This window comes from Copadichromis virginalis, linkage group LG18, assembly GCF_057382275.1.
Source record: "Copadichromis virginalis isolate Kocher_CV1m ecotype Utaka linkage group LG18, C_Virginalis_male_GT1.1, whole genome shotgun sequence".
In the NCBI taxonomy this organism is placed as follows: domain Eukaryota; kingdom Metazoa; phylum Chordata; class Actinopteri; order Cichliformes; family Cichlidae; genus Copadichromis; species Copadichromis virginalis.
The window spans coordinates 6,077,860-6,101,522 of NC_140635.1; the positions used below are offsets into that span (position 1 = coordinate 6,077,860).

The 23,663-nt window shown below is 43.8% G+C and overlaps 2 protein-coding genes across 2 annotated transcripts; one reads left to right on the top strand and one right to left on the bottom strand.

Moving 5' to 3' along the window:
- Positions 1–13,472: 13,472 nt before the first annotated feature.
- Positions 13,473–15,599, bottom strand: LOC146687114 (tripartite motif-containing protein 16-like). The gene has a single exon (XM_085438163.1). It carries the CDS (start codon positions 15,576–15,578, stop codon positions 13,920–13,922), a length of 1,659 nt encoding a protein of 552 aa, XP_085294289.1. The 5' UTR covers positions 15,579–15,599; the 3' UTR covers positions 13,473–13,919.
- Positions 15,600–22,505: 6,906 nt separating this feature from the next.
- LOC146687115 (paraneoplastic antigen Ma1-like) lies at positions 22,506–23,569 on the top strand. Its single transcript, XM_085439484.1, has 2 exons — positions 22,506–22,514; positions 22,637–23,569. Exons 1-2 carry the CDS (start codon positions 22,506–22,508, stop codon positions 23,567–23,569), a joined length of 942 nt encoding a protein of 313 aa, XP_085295610.1.
- Positions 23,570–23,663: the final 94 nt, after the last annotated feature.

Genomic DNA, 23,663 nt, shown 5'->3' on the forward strand with positions numbered 1-23,663 from the left:
CAGGGGTTGGGGACCGCTGGTCTACATATCTGTACCAGTGGCTGGGTACTCTTCCTTTGAAAGAGCCAAGAGCCTTGCTTTCCACTTCCTCCATGTAAAGGTTGGCTACAATAGGTGACACGGGGGAGCCCATCGGGCAACCATGTTTTTGTCTGTAGAAGCCTTCGTTGTATTTGAAGTATGTTGTGGTAAGGCAGAGGTCTAACAGTGCAAATCTGATCGGGTGTGAAGTTGGTCCTGTCTTCCAAGGAGCTGTCTTCTTATAGTTGTTTTCTGACGCACGATCTGATATCCTCGTGTTGGTGTTGTTCCCAGATCATCATACTAAATGTTGTTCCAGGATCAACATTGCAAGTGACCAATCAGAATGTTGTGACGTCATACTTTTGCGACTTCGGGAAAAACCGGCGTAAAACAAAAAACTGTACTTAAGCTGCGAGAAACCGCCTCTGTCCGCCGATCAACGGACCCTGACCCTAACCGTAACCCTTTAATAAACAGTAAGCAGAATTGATATCGTCCTTGCAACATTGGAATTTCATAAATGCACGAATGGCTTGGCGTGCAAAAGAATAACGTCACAACAATGTGATTGGTCACTTGCAATGTTGAACCTGGAACAACATTTTCATGATGGTCTGGGAACAACACCAACACGAGGATATCAGATCATCCTTTTCTGACAGTCTCCACTGCCTCCATGGTGGGTATGCAAGGGAAGAGAGAGACTACATCAAAGGACACCATGGTTTCATCTGGATCCAGGGTAAGTTTCTGGACCTTGTCGGTGAAGTCGGTGGAGTTCTTGATGTGGTGTGGGGTGTGGAGTAGGCACAGCAACTTCTGAATTAACTACTTCTGAGCAGTGTTGGTCAAGTTACTTGAAAAAAGTAATCAGTAACTAATTACTGATTACTTCCCCCAAAAAGTAATCCCGTTACTTTACTGATTACTTATTTTCAAAAGTAATTAATTACTTAGTTAAAAACACGATTTACAACCTGAATAGGTGATAAAACGATAGATCTTTCAGCCCAATTCTACTTTTTCTGTATAATCCATCATACAAAATGTAACCAAATGGAAAAGTCTCTTTTTAAAACTTGTTTTATTAGGTTTAACCTTATGCAAAGCGCACTTCACAAGCGCATGGCACAACATAGAAGAGCCACCTCCACAGGACAAGAATGTGATTAGAGGATCATCAGGAGGTTCTTTGTCCATCTTTGGGGGATACTCTCACTAGGTTTAAATCTGGGACTCTCCACCATTTGACCTTAGAACTGAGCAAAAAATTAATTATATGCAACATTCTCTGACTGGAAGAAATTTGTTTAATATTTAAACCTATTTTCTGCACATAAAATATATATATATATATAAAAACACCCAGCACACCCCTGCGGGCGGTTTATCCTTCAAGCTCGGGTCCTCTACCAGAGGCCTGGGAGCTTGAGGGTCCTGCGCAGTATCTTAGCTGTTCCCAGGACTGCGCTCTTCTGGACAGAGATCTCCGATGTTATTCCCGGGATCTGCTGGAGCCACTCGCCTAGCTTGGGAGTCACCGCACCTAGTGCTCCGATTACCACGGGGACCACCGTTACCTTCACCCTCCACATCCTCTCGAGCTCTTCTCTGAGCCCTTGGTATTTCTCCAGCTTCTCGTGTTCCTTCTTCCTGATATTGCTGTCATTCGGAACCGCTACGTCGATCACTACGGCCGTCTTCTTCTGTTTGTCTACCACCACTATGTCCGGTTGGTTAGCCACCACCATCTTGTCCGTCTGTATCTGGAAGTCCCACAGGATCTTAGCTCGGTCATTCTCCACCACCCTTGGGGGCGTCTCCCATTTTGACCTCAGGACTTCCAGGTTATACTCGGCACAGATGTTCCTGTACACTATGCCGGCCACTTGGTTATGGCGTTCCATGTATGCCTTGCCTGCTAGCATCTTGCACCCTGCTGTTATGTGCTGGATTGTCTCTGGGGCATCTTTACACAGCCTGCACCTGGGGTCTTGCCTGGTGTGATAGACCCCAGCCTCTATGGCTCTTGTACTCAGAGCTTGTTCTTGTGCTGCCATGATTAGTGCCTCTGTGCTGTCTTTCAGTCCAGCTTTGTCCAGCCACTGGTAGGATTTCTGGATATCAGCCACCTCCTCTATCTGCCGGTGGTACATACCGTGCAGGGGCCTGTCTTTCCATGATGGTTCCTCGTCTCCCTCCTCTTTCTTGGGTTTCTGCTGCCTGAGGTATTCACTGAGCACTCGGTCAGTTGGGGCCATCTTCCCAATGTATTCTTGGATGTTCATTGTCTCATCCTGGACTGTGGTGCTAACACTCACCAGTCCCCGGCCCCCTTCCTTCCGCTTAGCGTACAGCCTCAGGGTGCTGGACTTGGGGTGAAACCCTCCATGCATGGTAAGGAGCTTTCTTGTCTTTATGTCAGTGGCTTCTATCTCCTCCTTTGGCCAGCCTATTACCCCAGCAGGGTACCTGATCACGGGCAGGGCGTACGTGTTGATGGCCCGGATCTTGTTCTTACCATTCAGCTGAATCCTCAGGACTTGCCTGACCCTCTGCAGGTACTTGGTGGTTGCAGCCTTTCTAGGGGCCTCTTCATGGTTCCCATTTGCCTGCGGGATCCCCAGGTACTTGTAACTGTCCTCTATGTCTGCAATGTTGCCTTCTGGTAGTTCAATCCCCTCAGTTCTGACTACCTTCCCTCTCTTTGTTACCATCCGACTACACTTCTCCAGTCCGAACGACATTCCAATGTCAGTGCTGTATAGCCTGGTAGTGTGGATCAGTGAATCGATGTCTCGTTCACTCTTGGCATACAGCTTGATGTCATCCATGTACAGGAGGTGGCTGACAACTGCTCCGTTCCGTAGTCGGTATCCGTAGCCAGTCTTGTTAATGATCTCACTGAGGGGGTTCAGGCCTATGCAGAACAGCAGTGGGGACAGAGCATCTCCTTGGTAGATCCCGCACTTGATGGTGACTTGTGCTATGGGCTTGGAGTTGGCCTCTAGTGTTGTACGCCACATCCCCATTGAGTTCCTGATGAAGGCTCTTAGGGTCCCATTGATCTTGTACAATTCTAGGCATTCCAGTATCCAGCTGTGGGGCATTGAGTCATAGGCCTTCTTGTAATTAATCCAGGCAGTGCACAGGTTGGTCAGTCTGGTCTTGCAGTCTCGGCTGACTGTTCTGTATACCAGTAGCTGGTGTTTTGCGCCTCTGGTATTTTTGCCAATTCCTTTCTGTGTCCCGCTCATGTATTGACCCATGTGCCTGTTCATCTTAGCCGATATGATGCCTGACAGGAGCTTCCATGTAGTACTGAGGCAGGTTATTGGTCGGTAGTTGGAGGGGACCGGTCCCTTCTTGGGGTCCTTGGGGATCAGGACCGTCCGACCTTCGGTTAGCCATTCTGGGTGTCTCTCGTTAACTAGCAGCTGGTTCATTTGTGCTGCCAGACGCTCGTGGAGTGCAGTCAGCTTCTTTAGCCAGTAGGCGTGAACCATATCGGGCCCTGGTGCTGTCCAACTCTTCATACTGGAGACCCTTTCTTGGATATCTGCCACTGTGATGGTTACTGGACCCTGTTCAGGGAGGTGGCTGTGGTCTGCCCTCAGATCCACTAGCCACTGAGCATTGCCGTTATGGGTTGCGTCCTTCTCCCATATGCTCTTCTAGTATTGCTCCGTCTCCAGCCTTGGTGGTGCTGTTCTCTTATTATTATTGTTCCCTTGCCACTGATACATATATATATATATATATATATATATATATATATAGCAGCTGGATAGCGTAGTGGTTAAACTACACGCCTTTGGAACAGAGGATCGCAAGTTCGATTCCTGCCTGGGGCGTCTGTATCCAGTAAGGGTCCTAAGGCTAGACCCCCTATGCTAAGCAAGCCTACCGCAGACATGAGCGAGACAGATAAATATGAAGGCATGCCGGCTCGGACGTCGCCCGGATCAACAAGGTCCGCGTCAGGTGTTGAGGAACCAGGGCACCCTGACGAAAAGTGGGCTACTGGAACAGGAAGGCATCGGTGGGCAAGGGACGAAAACAGGGCGTTGTTGGAATGCTACTACGCAAGTAACCCCGGCGGAAGGGGCTACATGAATAGGATGAGGGACCTATGGATTCTTCGATACCCAACATCCACAATGACGGCGAAACAACTAGTAGCTCAGTGTTCCAACATTCGAAAGAAGGGACTGCTCTCACAGCTAGAGATTGACGAGGTACAACACAAATGCTACGGCAAGGAGGAGTCAGGACGCCAGGTCAGGGGGGAGATATCATCACCCCCACCCGAGATTGGGTACATAGCCCCAAGTGCGATAGGAGAAGGATCGTTGAGTGCGAGAGGAACTGACCTGAAAAATAGGATCATGGCCAAGCTTGAAACCTGGATCCCCCGTAGCCGGTTACCAAGATTACGTGAAGTACCCTCAGAAGGTCTGCTAGATGATGTTAATGCAGCACTACGGGCAATACCTACAACCACGATTACCGACACTAACAAGCTGATCTACAATACGGCAGCAGTGATCAGTGAGATGCTTGGCTACAAGTTGAACAGCCACAAGGGGCAGTACCCTCCATGGAGAAGGAGGCTAGAGGGCAAGATCAAAGTAGCACGGAGGGAGGTTAGCCAACTAACAGAGTTGCAGAAAGGTGCGACAAATAAGGTGCCTAAGAAATACAGCAAGCTGTCCATACCTGAGGCCGTGGAAACTGCCAAGCAAAGACTCACAGCCTTGGCCAGCCGCTTGAGGAGGTACACCAGAGAGATAGAAGGCAGGAGAATAAACCAGCTGTTCTCCACAGAACCAGCAAAAGTGTACTCTCAGTGGCAAGGGAACAATAAGAGAACAGCACCACCAAGGCTGGAGACGGAGCAATACTGGAAGAGCATATGGGAGAAGGATGCAACCCATAACGGCAATGCTCAGTGGCTAGTGGATCTGAGGGCAGACCACAGCGACCTCCCTGAACAGGGTCCAGTAACCATCACAGTGGCAGATATCCAAGAAAGGGTCTCCAGTATGAAGAGTTGGACAGCACCAGGGCCCGACATGGTTCACGCCTACTGGCTGAAGAAGCTGACTGCACTCCACGAGCGTCTGGCAGCACAAATGAACCAGCTGCTAGTTAACGAGAGACACCCGGAATGGCTAACTGAAGGCCGGACGGTCCTGATCCCCAAGGACTCCAAGAAGGGACCGGTCCCCTCCAACTACCGACCAATAACCTGCCTCAGTACTACATGGAAGCTCCTGTCAGGCATCATATCGGCTAAGATGAACAGGCACATGGGTCAATACATGAGCGGGACACAGAAAGGAATTGGCAAGAATACCAGAGGTGCAAAACACCAGCTACTGGTAGACAGAACAATCAGCCGAGACTGCAAGACCAGACTGACCAACCTGTGCACTGCCTGGATTGATTACAAGAAGGCCTATGACTCAATGCCCCACAGCTGGATACTGGAATGCCTAGAATTGTACAAGATCAATGGGACCCTAAGAGCCTTCATCAGGAACTCAATGGGGATGTGGCGTACAACACTAGAGGCCAACTCCAAGCCCATAGCACAAGTTACCATCAAGTGCGGGATCTACCAAGGAGATGCTCTGTCCCCACTGCTGTTCTGCATAGGCCTGAACCCCCTCAGTGAGATCATTAACAAGACTGGCTACGGATACCGACTACGGAACGGAGCAGTTGTCAGCCACCTCCTGTACATGGATGACATCAAGCTGTATGCCAAGAGTGAACGAGACATCGATTCACTGATCCACACTACCAGGCTATACAGCAATGACATTGGAATGTCGTTCGGACTGGAGAAGTGTAGTCGGATGGTAACAAAGAGAGGGAAGGTAGTCAGAACTGAGGGGATTGAACTACCAGAAGGCAACATTGCAGACATAGAGGACAGTTACAAGTACCTGGGGATCCCGCAGGCGAATGGGAACCATGAAGAGGCCGCTAGAAAGGCTGCAACCACCAAGTACCTGCAGAGGGTCAGGCAAGTCCTGAGGAGTCAGCTGAATGGTAAGAACAAGATCCGGGCCATCAACACGTACGCCCTGCCCGTGATCAGGTACCCTGCTGGGGTAATAGGCTGGCCAAAGGAGGAGATAGAAGCCACTGACATAAAGACAAGAAAGCTCCTGACCATGCATGGAGGGTTTCACCCCAAGTCCAGCACCCTGAGGCTGTACGCTAAGCGGAAGGAAGGGGGCCGGGGACTGGTGAGTGTCAGCACCACAGTCCAGGATGAGACAAGGAACATCCAAGAATACATTGGGAAGATGGCCCCAACTGACCGAGTGCTCAGTGAATACCTCAGGCAGCAGAAACCCAAGAAAGAGGAGGGAGACGAGGAACCATCATGGAAGGACAGGCCCCTGCACGGTATGTACCACCGGCAGATAGAGGAGGTGGCTGATATCCAGAAATCCTACCAGTGGCTGGACAAAGCTGGACTGAAAGACAGCACAGAGGCACTAATCATGGCAGCACAAGAACAAGCTCTGAGTACAAGATCCATAGAGGCTGGGGTCTATCACACCAGGCGAGACCCCAGGTGCAGGCTGTGTAAAGATGCCCCAGAGACAATCCAGCACATAACAGCAGGGTGCAAGATGCTAGCAGGCAAGGCATACATGGAACGCCATAACCAAGTGGCCGGCATAGTGTACAGGAACATCTGTGCCGAGTATAACCTAGAAGTCCCGAGGTCAAAATGGGAGATGCCCCCAAGGGTGGTGGAGAATGACCGAGCTAAGATCCTGTGGGACTTCCAGATACAGACGGACAAAATGGTGGTGGCTAACCAACCGGACATAGTGGTGGTAGACAAACAGAAGAAGACGGCCGTAGTGATCGATGTAGCGGTTCCGAATGACAGCAATATCAGGAAGAAGGAACACGAGAAGCTGGAGAAATACCAAGGGCTCAGAGAAGAGCTCGAGAGGATGTGGAGGGTGAAGGTAACGGTGGTCCCCGTGGTAATCGGAGCACTAGGTGCGGTGACTCCCAAGCTAGGCGAGTGGCTCCAGCAGATCCCGGGAATAACATCGGAGATCTCTGTCCAGAAGAGCGCAGTCCTGGGAACAGCTAAGATACTGCGCAGGACCCTCAAGCTCCCAGGCCTCTGGTAGAGGACCCGAGCTTGAAGGATAAACCGCCCGCAGGGGCGTGCTGGGTGTTTTTTTGTTTTTATATATATATATATATATATATATATGTATCAGTGGCAGTGTTTTACTTGCATCTATTTGAAAGACTGAGTGTAAACACAATATATATATATATATATATATATATATATATATATATATATATATATATTGTGTTTACACTCAGTCTTTCAAATAGATGCAAGTAAAACACAGCAGAAAATAAATAAAGTCAAAGACTAGCAGTCCTGTTGCTCTATTTTCACCTGTATAGCAGGAGTAGGGTAGGCGGAGGTTTATCCTGGTGCAGGTGTGCCGCAGCGGTCACTGGAAGAATCCGCGAGTTTCTCTGTGAGTTTCCCATTACGTCGTTGCGCACTCGGTGCTTGCTTGGAAGTTTAGGGTTTTTTTTCGCTGTAAAGAGAAGTTTTCTTCCCACGCACAACGGACACTAATGTTTTTGTCACTTTATGGAATCAAACTTAAAATAAGGTCTGTACTTCCACGCTTTTAACGCTGCACGCTCATACTCTCTCCCGCACTGATATATGATCCACTGTTGATCTGCACACAGCTGTTGTCATGAACGTCGCACTTGCTTACGTCACTGTCATGACGTAAGCAAGAGCTCCGGCACGTGTGTCAAAAAATCAACACACTGCTTCAGAAACGCTGTGCTGAGGCTTGGTTTGTCTGAACAGAGTCACGTGATCAATGACGCCTGAAGCTTCATTCAGCACGTCACTGCTTCAGTACCTGATTCAATGATTTATAAGGAATTGAACCATTGGTGGGATTTGTGCCGTGTTTTGGTGATTTTGTGAGAGCGAATCAGTGTGTGACATAATTATAGACATGGAGCCAGGAAGAGAGGACGCTCTGCCTGTTCCTCAATAAAAACCAGTTCATCAGCATTTCTGCTCCCAGGTCTAAAATGTACATAAGAAATATGATGTACACAAAATTATAATGATATAACTTATAATATATTATATATAAACGTACCAGTCTGCTGTTTAATTACATAATCAGGTGGAGGCAGTGACCTCACAACCTCCTATAAGCTTTAAGTTAAGGTTACTTTATTTATACCCACAGGTAAATTTGCTTTACAGAACAATGATAGCATTTGGCCTCCCTTCACAAACACACACACCTAATGAAACCTGACAAAACACATATTTTAATTAAACAAAGTGAATCAAATCAAAAACAATTCTTCTTGAGTTCAGTGACAGCAGCAGGGACAAAGCTGTTTTTATAATGCTTTGTCCTGCATCTTGGAACTAGAAACCTCCGTCCTAAAGAAAGAAGCTAAATCCACCCCGTAGAGGATGGCAACCATTTTTAAGGATTGATTAAGCCATCTGTGGTACCTGTTTAGAGTACAGGGAGTCTAAACAGGCCTGTGACTCATCTATCAGACGACTGGACCATCTCACTAACTAATTCAGTCAATTTTTCTCTGTGACAGAGGTCTGACTGAACCATGGCACCAAACAAAAAGATAAAACAGACTCAAGAAAAGAACAAGAAAACAAAGTTCAAATCTTTCGCTCAATGTGGAAATGAGCAAGTTTCCTGAGGCAGTAAAGGCACTGGTGACCCTTTTTACAGACCGATTTGCAATAAAAGTTCAGTTTTTCATTGATTATGGTCCCAAGATATTTATATGATTGCACTTGCTCTATTTTCTGACCTTTAATTAAAGTGACTCTGTGCCCATTTAGTTGTTTCCTAAAATCAATAACCCTATCTTTTGTTTTAGATATGTTCAATTGGAGATAAGACTCCTCCCACCACTGAACAAACTCATCAATGATTGGACCGTGGTGAGTTTCACCCTCTTTCAGTAAGCTGACAATAACAAAGTCATCTGTAAATTTAATGATGGCCCTGTTTTCATATCTGCTCTGACACGTGTTTGTAAAGAGAATGAATAATAAGGGCGATAAGAGACCCTGGAGGAGAAGCTGTGGAGGAGAACACTGGGTCAGACAGAACCCCATTTATTCTCACTCTTTGTGACCTGTCAGTTAAAAGATCTAAAATCCAGCAAACCAGGTTTTTCCTGATTTCAAACTCTTCTAAAAGTCTTTTCATTAAAATATGGGGCTGTATTGTATTAAAAGCAGAAGAAAAATCAATGAAAAGAAGTCTTGCAAAAGTCCCTTTACTCTCTACATGTTTAAGAATCAGATTTAGTCGAGTCAAAAGCGCGTCCTGCACTCCTCTGTTGGGCCTGCACGCAAACTGCATTGGATCCAGCTGATATTCAATCTCTTCCATAATCACATTTCTGATGACTTTTTCAAAGACTTTCATGACAACTCAGGTGAGGCAACAGGCCTGAAGTCATTCAGGACGTTTGGACGACTAGATTTAGGGACATGAACGACGACAGCTTCCTTCCAAAGCGAGGGCACATTTTGTATTTGAAAGGATTTATTGAAAATAAGCTGAAATTTAGGACTGAGCTCTTTAGCACAAGATTTAATTAGGCGGCACTAATGTTATCAGGGTCCTGGCTCTTGTTCACATTAACTGTATGAAAGGCCTTTTGGACATCGCTGAGTTCAGTGATGAAGTGTTGAGTAACTTTCAGTTTCTGTTTCAGTTCAGAAGAACTAAAACGAGCATCAAGCATATTCAAATCTCTGTCTGGCTTAAAACCGTCTACAATGATCTGACTGCTGCTCTGGGGATTTTGAAACCCTGATATGGTTTTCATACAAGTCCAGGCAGACCCAAAACGTTTTGCAGCAAATTTTCTTTCAAGAAGGTTTTTGTAGATCTGTTTTGCTTTCAAGAGCTCGATTTTCAAGTCTTTGGTGACTGCCTGAAAGTCAGTAACAGCGCCCTCTTTAAAAGCCTGTCTCTTTTTCCTTGAACAGGATTTGATGCATTTGGTGACCCATGGCTTATTGTTAGGGTACACTTTAGCACGCTTAAGGGGTATAATCATGTCTTTACAAAAACTGCATATGAGCTAACATCCACCAAAGCAGCAAGACTGAATAAAAACTTCCCAATCTGTCAATTTAAAACATTCCTGCAAGGTAAGCACAGATTCTTCTGACCACATGATTGATTGATGATAACATAATTTTTTCACCCCCCAAAAATTCACGTTCAAAGCAACATATCAGCCCGATATCACACAGAACTGTCACATGACATCAAACACAAGCTGTCAGCTCTGCAGAGTGGGCAATCATAATGAAGCAGTTCATTATAAGCTGCAGACTCAAGCTGCTCTTCATATATTTGTCCACCAGATGTCACCAAAGAGGACTGTGATGAAAGCTTCGAGTAATGAACCGTTTTTCATTACAAGCTTGGCCAACTGACTACAATCTACAATAAACTAATATGGCTTTTCAATCCTCTCTTCAATCACTTGGTACCACCAGGAACCTTTAAATGGGCACTCGAGCTGCCTGGAGACTGTTTTGTCGTGCACATCAGAGAAACCACAGGTAAGACAATCTTATCCAAAAGGTCAGTGTAACAGTATTGTTTTCCACCAGCTTAACCAAACTTCCCACACTAACTGAAATTTCTTTTCCCAGGCAAACATTAAAACAGCAGCAGCTGGAAAACTGGAAAACCTAAAGCCAAATAATCAATAAAACATAACAAACTTTTGTATGAGTGAGTATTGAGAAACTGAGCAGAATTAAACCTCAGTGAAACCACATATAAGTTCTGGTAACTGGCACATATTTATGTTTAATATGTTGTTTTATATTTTGATCAGTTTCAGGTGTTTGTGCGACTGTGTTAACCATCAGTAAAACCACATATAAATCACACTTCTGTGTTTAACAATTACAACACTTGATGCTGTTTTTCTGATTCAGGATTATGTGTGTGATGAGTTGGCCACACAGTTCTTATCTTTCTGCTTCAGACACACACAAAACTGCCGAGGTTGAAGCTTCAGTCTCTTTCTACCCCAGGTCTCACCACATTTCCAAAATGTAAACTCTGAGTCTCATAAGAAATGTGGTTCAAAAAGATGTGCTGATCTATGAATGCATCCTTACTGAAAGCTAAAGATGTCCAGCAGACAAAAACAGCAGCTGAATGAACAGTTATCATGAGCGAGTGTACAAACACTATCACAGGAAATAACAGAAATAAACTGTAGTTTCCATTTATACCTGTAGTATTTTTTCAGCTCCATGTCATCTTCCAATATGTCAAAATATGATTTCATTGTATCTTAAACAAATACAAACTTCTTTCTTCCCCCCAGAGAGCCAACAGTTTACTATCAGAACTGAGGCTGATCATTAACAGGGAGCAGCAGGTAACAAGGTCATCAGCAGTGGAGGAAAGTATGGAAGTAATACTCAGCTTCATATTTGAAGATACTCGAGTATCTTAGCTGCAGGTCTGGAACAATGGTTTTATTTCCTTTCCCATTAAACATCTCACACAGCCCCTCATCTGTGACCCTTAGCAAACCCACTGGATATCTACCTGCACATAAAGGAGATCAGATCAGTTCCATCTAGACAAGCTGTAACAGGAAAATGCTGCTTACACTTTGATGCATCACTTTCAGTTTGTCATATAAGACAATATATCAGATTGAGGCATTATTTTCCTGCAGTGAGTAAATCTACTTTGTACTTTACTCTTTTCTTTTAGGTAAAGGCTCTAAACAGTACTTGTACACTGTGGAAATCCCATAAGAACGTCTCCTGAACTCTGAAAAATAACAAAACAAAGACTAAAAGGAGGTCATGGGTGCTGATGATGATGCTGATGATGATGAGGAGTAGCATGCATTTAAAAAGTGACTGATGTCCTAGAATACAACAGAACAGTGTCTCTACAAACTTATGAAAACATGACAGTCTTGCATTAGTTTGTATTCTTATGATTTCAAAAAACGAGGGAAAAATCTCCTTGAAATGCACAATTCCTTTTTGTTATTTCTTAGTGTGTGACGTATTTTATTGGCTTTATGATTGGTGCAAACAGTTTCCTGATTCATAATGGAAATAGATTTTAGACACAGGAGGAACACGCAGTGATCAGCAGGAGCAGCTTGGAGTCCAGTCTTCTTCACACTGAGGAGGGACATATATGCAGGAACAGTTGTCATAACTGTTACAACCACCAGATGGCGAAAGAGTCCCACTGCAACTTTAAGCCATGAAGGATGTGTCTTGATGTTTGCTTGTGATAAATCTGCTTTATGTGAGTCTTTTTCAGAAAGTAACAGTAATATGTCTGATTATATGTCTTTAATCAGTAAAGTCTCGCTTTGCTAGAAATCAATAAATAAATAAATAATTGTAAACATGCAGCTGTATGTTAGAAGTCAAAGGGTCCTTAAGTCTTCTGTAAATTGACGGGGATCAAATGAAAGACACAAGTATCTGTTCTTACTCTAATAAATGCTGCTTTAATATCCAACAGACTATTTTCCTTCCTCATCAGCAGTAAACAGCTCGACTGCGTCTGTGCATTTGTGTCCTCCATACTTGTTTCCACAGACATCTCAGGCTTGATGCCACGATGCAGTGTAGAAACCTGACAACCCTCTGACTCATGTTCAAATGTTCAAGGACATTTCTCAGGATCATGTATGACCCCTTTTTGACATTTGGACTTTCATTAATAATATTTGTGTTTCTGAGTCATTTTTGTGGAGACTTCTGTCCAACGTAGTGTCCAAATGAAGCCTGAAGCTTTTCTTCACCCTCTTGTCAGATGGTCAGCAACAAAACTCTGTTCCAACCAATGTCTGATAAGAGATGAGACACAGCAGCTGAGCAAATGATCATTTCATGCTGAAGACATCCTCAGACAGAATTAAATACATACATAAACACAGCCTGGTGCCAATAACACAGCTAATGACACTGCTGTATCACTGGCTTTACTGATTAAAGACCATATCTGAAGGAAATCTTTGAACACAACAGAAAGTGACCTTTTAAACCTGCGACACTGATGCTGCATTCAAGGACCATTAAAAACATTTGAAAGGACTTAAGAACATGAAGAAAATGTGACTTGTTTCTCTGTAATGAAGCTGCTTTAGTGAAGAAAGTTGAAAGGTCACAGAGCGACTGCTGAATCTTCTGCTCTAAACATGAACTCTGAACTTTGTGATGCTTCAGGAGGAAAACTGCTTCAGTTATTCTCTCAGATTAGTTTCATATTTTCTGCGTCAGATTTGAGTGAGATCCTGGAATGAAGACAGAAGAAAAGACTTTGTTCAAAGTTTGATTTATAGTCAAACCTTCCAGTTTATTCACACAATAAAACATCAACACAATATATGAATTCATTCATTAAAATCACAGTTTTTCCTCATTTGTTTGATGATTTTGACAAAAACAAACACAAACACACACACATGGTCTGCCATACTCATAAAGAGAAATGTCGACATTTTTCAATACAAATATTCCAGAAACATTTAGAGGATAGAGAAGTTTACATTTTCATGTGGAGAAATATTTTAGTAAATCAAAATGATGATGAGCAGTGATAGCCTCCATAAACAGTCACAGGAAAGATCTCCTTTAAAAACTCAGAAACATCAAGAGAACAACTAGAAGATGTGGAGGTACCACCCATAATGTTTGACTGACAGCTGATCTCTGTGCAGAAATGATGGAGAGCAAATAAAATGAAACTAAAATACAGATTTAAACCCACAATATGAAAGACTTCAGTCTATTTGAGCTTAATCAACTCAGCAGTGTCTCCATAATTATAGTAAAGCCAGAGTCCAGCATAGAGCGGCTGAGTGAATGTGGTCTGGACTCTGTGGAGGAGAGTCATGGTTTCAGAGACGCTGTAGAAGGACAAAATACCTGCTCTGTGATCCAGGTACACTCCTACTCTGGAGGAACGAGGACCTGAGACAGGAGTTTGGATGTTGTTGTACCGAAATGTATAACTGTTGTTGATACAATTTAATACCCAAGATTTGTCATTATGTCCAAATTTACAATCACTCCCTGCTCTGCTGATATTCTTGTATGCGACTGCTACATCAACTCCCCCTCTCCACTCCACCTCCCAGTAGCAACGTCCAGTCAGACTCTCTCTACTCAGGACCTGAAACCTTCCAGTGAATCTGTCTGGATGATCAGAATAAGACTGTTGTTGATTCATTAATGTTGCTTTTCTGTTCCCCTCTGATAATAACAGCCTTTTGTTTGCTGTGTTTGGATCCAGTGTGATTTCACATGAATATTTTAAGAATTCAGCTCTGGTCTTTGGCTCTGGTGGATCTGACAGTAAAACATCCACTTCAGTGACTGTCAGTGAGATGTTTGTCCATTCCTCTCTCAGAATGTCCTGTAGTTTATCTCTGACCTCTGACACAGCTGCTGTCACATCCTCAAAGTAGCTCAGAGGATGGATATTGATGCTGGATGAGTCTGTAGACTCACTGAGTGCTGACAGTGAGGGGTAGTTGTGTAGAAACTGGATGTGATCCTCTGTGTGTGAGAGCTGCTTCAGCTCAGCATCTTTCCTCTTCAGCTCAGTGATCTCCTGCTCCAGCTTCTCCTGAAGCTCTTTGACTCGACTCACTTCAGTTTCCTGCTGGGATCTGATCTGCTGCTTCACATCAGAGCTTCTTTTCTGGATGAGATGGATCAGCTCAGTGAAGATCTTCTCACTGTGCTCCACTGTTTGATCAGCAGACTGATTGATGGCCTCCACCTCCTGTTGAAGCAGCTTCACATCTTTCTCTCTGTCCTGGATTCTCTGCTGGATGTTTTGTCGACTCACTTCCAGCTCTCTCTGCCTCTCAGTCCTTTCTGCTGCAGCTGAGACTGTGTCGTGGCCTTTATGTTCATCCACAGAGCAGAGATAACAGATACTCTGCTGATCAGTACGGCAGAACATCTTCATCACCTCATCATGACGAGAGCAGATGTTCTCCTGGAGCTTCTTGGAGGGCTCCACCAGCTTGTGTTTCTTTAATTGAGCCACATCATAATGAGGCTGAATGTGTTTCTCACAGTAAGAAACCAAACACATCAGACAGGACTTGAAGGCTTTCATTTTTCTTCCAGTGCAGACATCACAGGCCACATCTTCAGGTCCAGCATAGCAGTGATCAGCAGGAGCAGCTTGGAGTCCAGTCTTCTTCAGCTCCTCCACTAAATCTGCTAACATGGTGTTTTTCTCCAGGACAGGCCTCGCTGTGAAAGTCCTCCGGCACTGAGGGCAGCTGTAGATTTTCTTCTTTTCCTCTTCATCCCAGAAGCTTTTAATACAGTTCATGCAGTAGCTGTGTCCACAGGGAATAGCCACCGGATCCTTCAGTAGATCCAAACAGACTGAACAGCAGAATTTTGTTTGATCCATTTGATTCATGTGCTGTGCCGTTTCACCGTCTCTCAGTGACTGTCAGACAGTTTCACTTCCTCTGAACAGAAACAACCTCTGTGCTCTGAAGGGAAACAGATCTCTGCTCTTGTTCACCTCCTACAGGAAATGAGGCTCACCAGCAACTGCATTTACACCATGTTGTTTAGACCCATCCTGATACAGACACATCTGTGAAGGGAGGCACTAAAGAAATATTCTTACAGAGCGACCAAGAGCCAATCACATGATGCAGGGTGTGGTATGTTTGGTTACAGCATGCAGTAACAAGTCTGACCCAGTTAAAGTTTAATAGTTTAACTTTACGTGGATGTTTGAAATTGAAGTTTTATAGGACTCTCTGTTTAATTGTTGTTTTGTTTGGAGCGATGGTTCTTTTTATTTAAATAATTGATGATAATTTGATGTATTTGATTATTTATTACTGGTGCAAACAATTCATTTCTTCATGGTGCAAATATATAGTTGACTCAAGAGTTTAACTCAGTTTTCTTGGCCTTTGTTTATCGTTTCATTTAAAATCTTAATGTGTAAAGATCATCATAATTACATATGAAATTATATGTACAAATTATATGTTCCATTACACTATTAACAGCACAGATTATACAGCAAACATCAGATTCATGGGTGGAGCCAGAGGCTAAATGACTGTTCAGTCCTCTTTAGGAAACGATCTTCATATGACGACAAACACGACAACAATCAGCTGTCAAACTGTGCAAGAAGTTCACAGTAATGTAAAAGAAGTTATATCACTTTATTTTTAAACGTACGCACTCAGGGTCAGGACTGAAGACACTGATCGAGAAAATACTCTAAATATAAATATTCACCTAAACATTCAAAATTATTCAATTGCATGAAAAGAAATATGAACTCTCTACAATACTGGCTTCTGATTGGTTGAAAAAGCAGGTGCTGAACTTCAGAAGAGCTAAAGCTGCAAAACTGTGTAAACCCAGAGTGGATGCTGCCCTCTGACCTTTCAGAAGTACGATCTTTTTATGAAGACACAGAGGCAGAGTTATTATTCATCACTTTAAAGATGATATTCGTTACATGTTCTTCACTCGTTGTCTAGTAAAGTCCAGAGAATGAGACACATGATTTCAAAACATACAGCTGCATGTTAGAGATCACAGAGTTCTTCAGTCTTATGAGAACTCATGGAGACTAAATGTCAGACACATCAACAGTAAATGTCGTTCCTCCCCCCGTGAGTTTGTGTCCTCCACACTTGTTTACACAAACATCTGATGTTTGAACAGTGTGCAAAACCACATGTTACAAAGCTGCTGAGCTACTGAATACTGGAATATTTCATTCAATATCACCATCTGACCAAAGGACAAACACAGAGAGGATTAGAGCGCCAAACTTTGTTTCAAACTGTTTCAGATTTTAGAGGCAAAAAGCAGAATTTCTACCTGGACAAAGAAATCAAAGCAGGAGAAAAACAAGCTTTTTACATTTATTCAAAGGCATTATGTGACTGTACTCTGAGCCACAGCCTCCTAAAGTAAAGACATTTGATCATCTAAACCAGACAGAGTCATGTTTTCAGCAGTGTCTGTATCCTCCATATAGACCATGCCATGGTCCACCTAGGGTGACCAGGTGTCTGACTTTATGTGGGACTACACAGCGCTCAGTCCTTGTTTGCCTGTGCCACACACACATTGAGCCAATGTCCAATTTTTTTATTGACTCTAGTTTCTGTCGATCGGTAGGCCCACAAAAAAACCCTGTACAGGAAGTAGATTTCATCTCTCTGATAAAAGGAGTTCTAATCCCTGATCCTATGAGTCTGAGCCAGTAGATGATATTTATATGATCATATTTATGCCTTTGTTGTTTCACAAAGGGTTAAAAACATTCACAGGTTGGACTGTGGTTCTCCTTTTAGCGTCTCTGCTGGAATTTTAACTGTGAACCTCTTAGATCCAAACTTCTGAACTGCTCATCTCACAGAGGACAAAAGGGAAGAACTCCGAATCTCTTCTTCACCTCACTTTTATACCTGCTCACCCTTTCTCCCCCCTTCCCTCACTGGACGTCACATCTTCACACTTGGGCCAATCAGGTTGTTGACATTTGATCATCTGATGTCCACCCACACCTCATCTCTCTCTCTCTCTCTGACTTACAAGATTTAACACAAAGTTTAAACTTTAAAATCACTTCATTACATTTTCTTTGTTATTCTTAACACAGAAAATTCACATTCAAAAACTTAACACAGAATAAAACAGAGTAGCCAGTAGTGGGACATGGTTCCAGCAACTCTGATGGTGACGGCCCGTTTGAAGCTGAAGCTCCGGCACGTGTGTCAAAAAATCAACACACTGCTTCAGAAACGCTGTGCTGAGGCTTGGTTTGACTGAACAGAGTCACGTGATCAATGACGTCTGAAGCTTCATTCAGCACGTCACTGCTTCAGTACCTGATTCAATGATTTATAAGGAATTGAACCATTGGTGGGATTTGTGCCGTGTTTTGGTGGTTTTGTGTGAGCGAATCAGTGTGTGACATAATTATAGACATGGAGCCAGGAAGAGAGGACGCTCTGCCTGTTCCTCAATAAAAACCAGTTCATCAGCATTTCTGCTCCCAGGTCTAAAATGTACATAAGAAATATGATGTACACATAATTATAATGATATAACTTATAGTATATTATATATAAACGTGCCAGTCTGCTGGTTAATTACATAATCAGGTGGAGGCAGTGACCTCACAGCACAATACTCACAACTATTATAATATTGTGCTTTACATTGTTATATTTAGTGTATTTTTTTTATTACTAACAAACTACAAGAAGTCACAAGCAACAGGAGAACACACCATGGCACATGTTTACACAAGAACGTTTTATTCATCTAAATTATTTATTATTAAAATCGACATAACAGAATTTTCTTCACGTAAAACAAATACATGTTCAAAGCACCATATCAGCCCGATATCAGACACAACTGTCACGTGACATTAAATTGAAGCTGTCAGTTCATCTCTGCAGAGTGGGCAATCATAATGAAGCAGTTCATTATAAGCTGTAGATTCAAGCTGCGCTTCATAGTTTTGTCCACCAGATGTCACCAAACAGGACTGTGTTGAAAAGCTTCGAGTAATGAACCGTTTTTCAATCCAAGCTTCAGAAAGCTTCATTTGGACATCAGAGGCCGTCTGATGTTAACTGGCAGCCCTTTATAGACTGCTGCTAATTTACCCTGAAGCCAAACCACTATCTGGGGTTACATACTGAACTAAGCTACACGCACATTTCACACACAATCAAGAGAAATCACAGGTAAGACAATCGTATCCAAAATTCTTGTCTGCAAGCAAAATACAAAAACATAAGAACAAGCAAAATATAAGAACGGGTAAATCTGAGGATTATAAACAAACATTCAATAAAACATAACAAACTTTTGTATGAGTTAAATATCAATATTAAAACCACCCATGTGTGTTTATATGGTTAAGTAATGAAGACGACCTTCATTATACCCTCACACACACACACACACACACACACACACACACACACACTCTCTCTTGGTGAGGTCTGTTATTAAAATCACTGTTACTCTATTTTCTGATTCATTATACTGGTTAACAAGGCAGTACTCCAGGAGGATTTCACAAAGCTTCAGTGACAGCTGAGACACTCAGAGGCTGTGACAAGGAATACAGACCATCACAGACTACAAGCCCACTCTGCAGACTGTTGTTGGTGTCATGTAATTAATGTATTTGTAGTGCTTATTTTCTTATTATATTGTTTTGTGTATTTTAATAAGAGAGGCTTTTAGAAACTAAGCTCAGACGAGACAAAAACTAGGTCAGAGGGTGACAGGTTGCCCTGGCAACAGACTTTAGAAAGAGGAAGTTTAGTGCAGAGCTGCACCGGAAATCTGACGCAAAAAGAAAGAGGAACTAACTGAGTGTGTGTGTGACGTGCTGCAGAAATATAACCATGCTGGCTGCTACTGCTTTCAGACCTGAGCGTGTGTGTTCGTGTGTTCAGGTCTCCGTCTCCGGAAATGTAAAATAAAGATCATTTTTTGAGCTTTGACCACTCTGAGTACAGTCTTTTTCTGCCGCCAAAAGAATTCAAAAGAACTGAATTTAATATTGGTTTCATGTCTTTACCGGATGAGCTAAACAAATTCTTCGCTCGCTTTGAGGCACAGACCTTCACCCCCGCACAGAGGACCCCCCCAACGATCGGGTGGTGAGACTATCCCCAGACAGTGTGTGGACGTCCCTTTAAGAGAGAGCTTCACTGCTAAGCCCTCATCTGTGTGGGTGTCACGGTTCGCTTGAGGACTCACACGCAGGACTCAGAGGCACAGTCAGTATTTATTACAGTTCCACCAGGTGTATATACAAACAGTGCAGGGGATAGTGCTATATACAAAGCGGTGACAGGGAAAAGGCTCCGGGGAAATCCAGGTAGGGAAAAGACACTTGCTCCTCTCCAAACACTCACACAAAAAGGGAATCCGCTCGGGGAATGCAGAGTCGGGTCCAGGGGATCTATGTACAGAAGGAAACACACGTTAGAGGTTTTGCACAGGGAAGCAAAAGAGAACTTGCTCAGAGCCGGGCCACTTTGGAGGTGGGGTGCCCCCGGCCTCTCGGCCTGGGGCTCGGTCACTCAGGCACAGCTGGCTGCCGGCGGAGCTCACGGGCGCGTCACTGCAACTCCCCCTGGCTTCTGCTCCGCGGCTGCTGAATGAGCTCTCATCTGGGACTCTCCTCAGCTCTTACTGGGACAGTGGCGCGGCTGCCCCTCTGTGGGTCTTCCTTGGTCTCTTGTGTTCTGGGGGCCTCTGGATGTCTGGAGTTTTGATCTCCTCCATACCTGCTTGATACCATAGAGGACAGGGCTGTGGCTCCCCACACTCTCTAGCAGATCATTGCATGGAGAAACCTTTGGAATGCAAGCATGCTGATCCACACAGGTATGCACACAGGTGTACACATGGGTATTCACAGATGCGGACTACAGCTTTCTTGGCTGCTGCCTCAAAGCACACTGTGCGCTGTCTATCTTGCGTGCTGCACAATATCGTTTATTATTTAGTAACTATTGATATCTATGACTAGCTAGTTTATTGTGATGGTGCTTTTTTTTTTTATTATTATTATGTTGCTCTTTGTTGTTTGCTGTCTCCTCTGTTTTTTTTGTTTTTCTTTCTGTAATACTCTGATAAATATCAGTGGTATTTATTTTGTTTTCATGAGAATAAGTCGAAGAGAAAATAACGGTTCATGGTGAGGTTAAGAGTGGTATAGATATGTGATATAAATGTTTGTATTAAAATGCATAAATAGTGTGTGAAAAAATCAGTTACGTTAAAAAAACATAATTTCATGGAATGTGAATGTCTGTTAAAAGAGAAGAAGTGTAACTTGTTTTGTATGCTACGTCACGAGAGGTCATGACTTGCAGATGACTTCCGGGGGAAAGAGACTCGGGAGGAAGAGAGGAGAAAAAGAAGGATTACTAAAATGGCATAGACGAAGCATGGACTTCGGGACTGCTTATGTCACCAAAGTTGTTCGGCAACAACATATCACCCGTCTGCGGGCTTCCCGGTAATCATTCGGAGCGTTTGAGCCGGGCTTCCCGTATCTTTTGTGCTTGACTAAGCACGAGGCACATTTGGCTACGTTGGCTAGCTGGAGCTAGGCTAACGCCACGGTCCTGGCTAACGGAGATTCCGCCGGAGCGGAGAGACGGAGTTGGAGAGTTGTCTCGGGAGAGAGTCGCTAACCGTGGATGATTCGCTGCTATCTAAGGAACCGGAGATTCGTTGCTCGCTGCCGCGAGTGGAGACGGTTGCTACCACAACGAGTGAGTTATTCATCGGAGGAGGTGGAGACATCACGGATACTCGGAGGTATTGTTGTTATTATTAAGAGCTCCAACTAAAGCGCGCCAACAACAAAAATAAACTAAGAGTGCACTCTGGGGAAAGAATAACATTGGACAGGTTAAGGGGAAAAAATACTAAAATCTATCCCCCGGGGGTTTATTGTATGTTTTGTATATGTGTTTTTTTCATGAAGAAAAAAAAAGGGTTGGATGTGAATTTCCTGCAATTGTTTAATACATTTTCTAACCCTGAGATCCTGTGTTGGGTTTATTGCATGGTGTCTTATCATTTGAGTATTCACATGTATTAGCCTTAATCGGTTAAGTGTATTTCCTTAGCCTCCGCTTGTCTGTGTAGACACGAGAATCATATGAACCTTAGACTGATATTTATTTTTCGAGATGTATCTTTTATCACAGAATGTTTAAGTAGAGTCAAGACTGCACCCGAGGGCATAAGGGGGGGAGTCTTGTCACACGAGCCGGTGGTAAAAGTGTTACATTTTTGGGGGCTCGTCCGGGATTGTATGTAATTTTGTTATGACTGACCTGGTTTTCCGTCATTCACCAAAGAGAGGGAACTAATTTTTTTTGAGATTGCTAAGGAAATTATTTTTATTGTCAAGTGTGGTTACATTTATTGTGAGATCTCTTACTGTTTGAGCTAAAGAAAAAAAGAAAAATGGAAGCAGTTGAAATTGAAGCTTGGTGCAAAAGGAAGCAGTTAGCTTATGGACATGCAGTTGTTTTGAGTGATGTGGACCCCGATGTCACAGATGCAGTTCTGCTATCGGCCTTGAGCCAGGTCAAAGTATTTGGAAAATCCGAGATAGTTGACCGTTGTCTTGATGTAGCTTCTAAGACACAGTTGGTACTGATCAAGACTTCAACTGACTTAAAAAATCAAACCGTACCGGATGTTGTTGGACTTCCTGGGGAGGCGGGTCCATGGCCAGCTCATGTGCTCACTGCTCCTGCAGAAAATGATGAGTTTCAATCTAAGCTAATGTCATTCCTGAATGCGGAAGGTAAAACTCTTACTGACGTTGGTGGCTTACTTCAGCCTTCACCCCTTGATGTGAACACGGCTTTGATACATGCTATCAGTTCCTTAGTGGATAAATGTAACACCACATCTGTTGATTCTCAGAGCTATCGTAAGCTGCGCATGTTCTCTGGTGTGAAACCTACGCCCAATGGGGAGGAAGAGTATGATGCCTGGGCAGAACAGACAACACATCTGCTAGATGAGTGGCAGTGCAGTGACAACATAAAGAAACAGCGAATAGTGGAAAGTCTGAAAGGTCCAGCTGCAGACATTGTAAGGTTCTTGAGAGTCCAGCAGCCCACTGCAACTTCATATGACTACATGCAGGTTTTGGAGACGGCTTTTGGAACAACTGAGAGTGCGTCCGATCTTCTGGTGAAGTTCAGACATACCTACCAAAATGTGGGCGAAAAGTTGTCTACTTACTTGTTGAGGTTGGATAAACTGCTGCACTGTATTTTCAGAAAAGGAGGCGTGGCACTGTCTGACATGAATCGATTACGGATGGAGCAGGTTGTGAGGGGAGCACTGCAACAAGACATGATTGCACTTCGTCTTCGTATGACTCACAAGCTGCGAGAACCCCCTTCTTTCAGTGAGTTGCTAAAAGAAGTAAGGGAGGAAGAGGACATGCTCCAAAGCAGAAACGATAGTAAGAACCCAGTAATGTCACAGTCTGTAACTCCTATTTCTAAGTCGGCACCTGAACAAGAAGTTGATCCTGAAGTGGCAAAGCTGAAAAAAGAGTTAAGTGTCATGAAAGCTGAGATGCTTAGTCTTAAAGCTGCTACGGTTGCATCACATCCAGACACCCAGATTTCACAACCAGAAGTCCCTGCCAAGCCACCTTATAAAAGAAATGCTACCCCACAAAGGTCTGGCTATCAAGAGGATAAACCTGGAATATTTTGCTACAGATGTGGGGAGGATGGACATTTTAAGAGAGAATGTGAAGGTGAAGAAAACCTACTCAAAGTCAACAAGCGCCTCATTAAACTGACAAAGAAATCGGGAAACTACCGCGGGGTCCAGTAGAGGAACGGCCTGGCATCCCGGTGGTTGTAAAACGTTCCACCAAGTGCAGCACCTTAGAGGGAAAAGTGAAAGACACTGTACCTGCAGGCTTAGT

Bases quoted from the DNA above. Each gene is read 5' to 3' on its own strand.
- LOC146687114 (XM_085438163.1), bottom strand. From the start codon at position 15,578: ATGAATCAAATGGATCAAACAAAATTCTGCTGTTCAGTCTGTTTGGAT.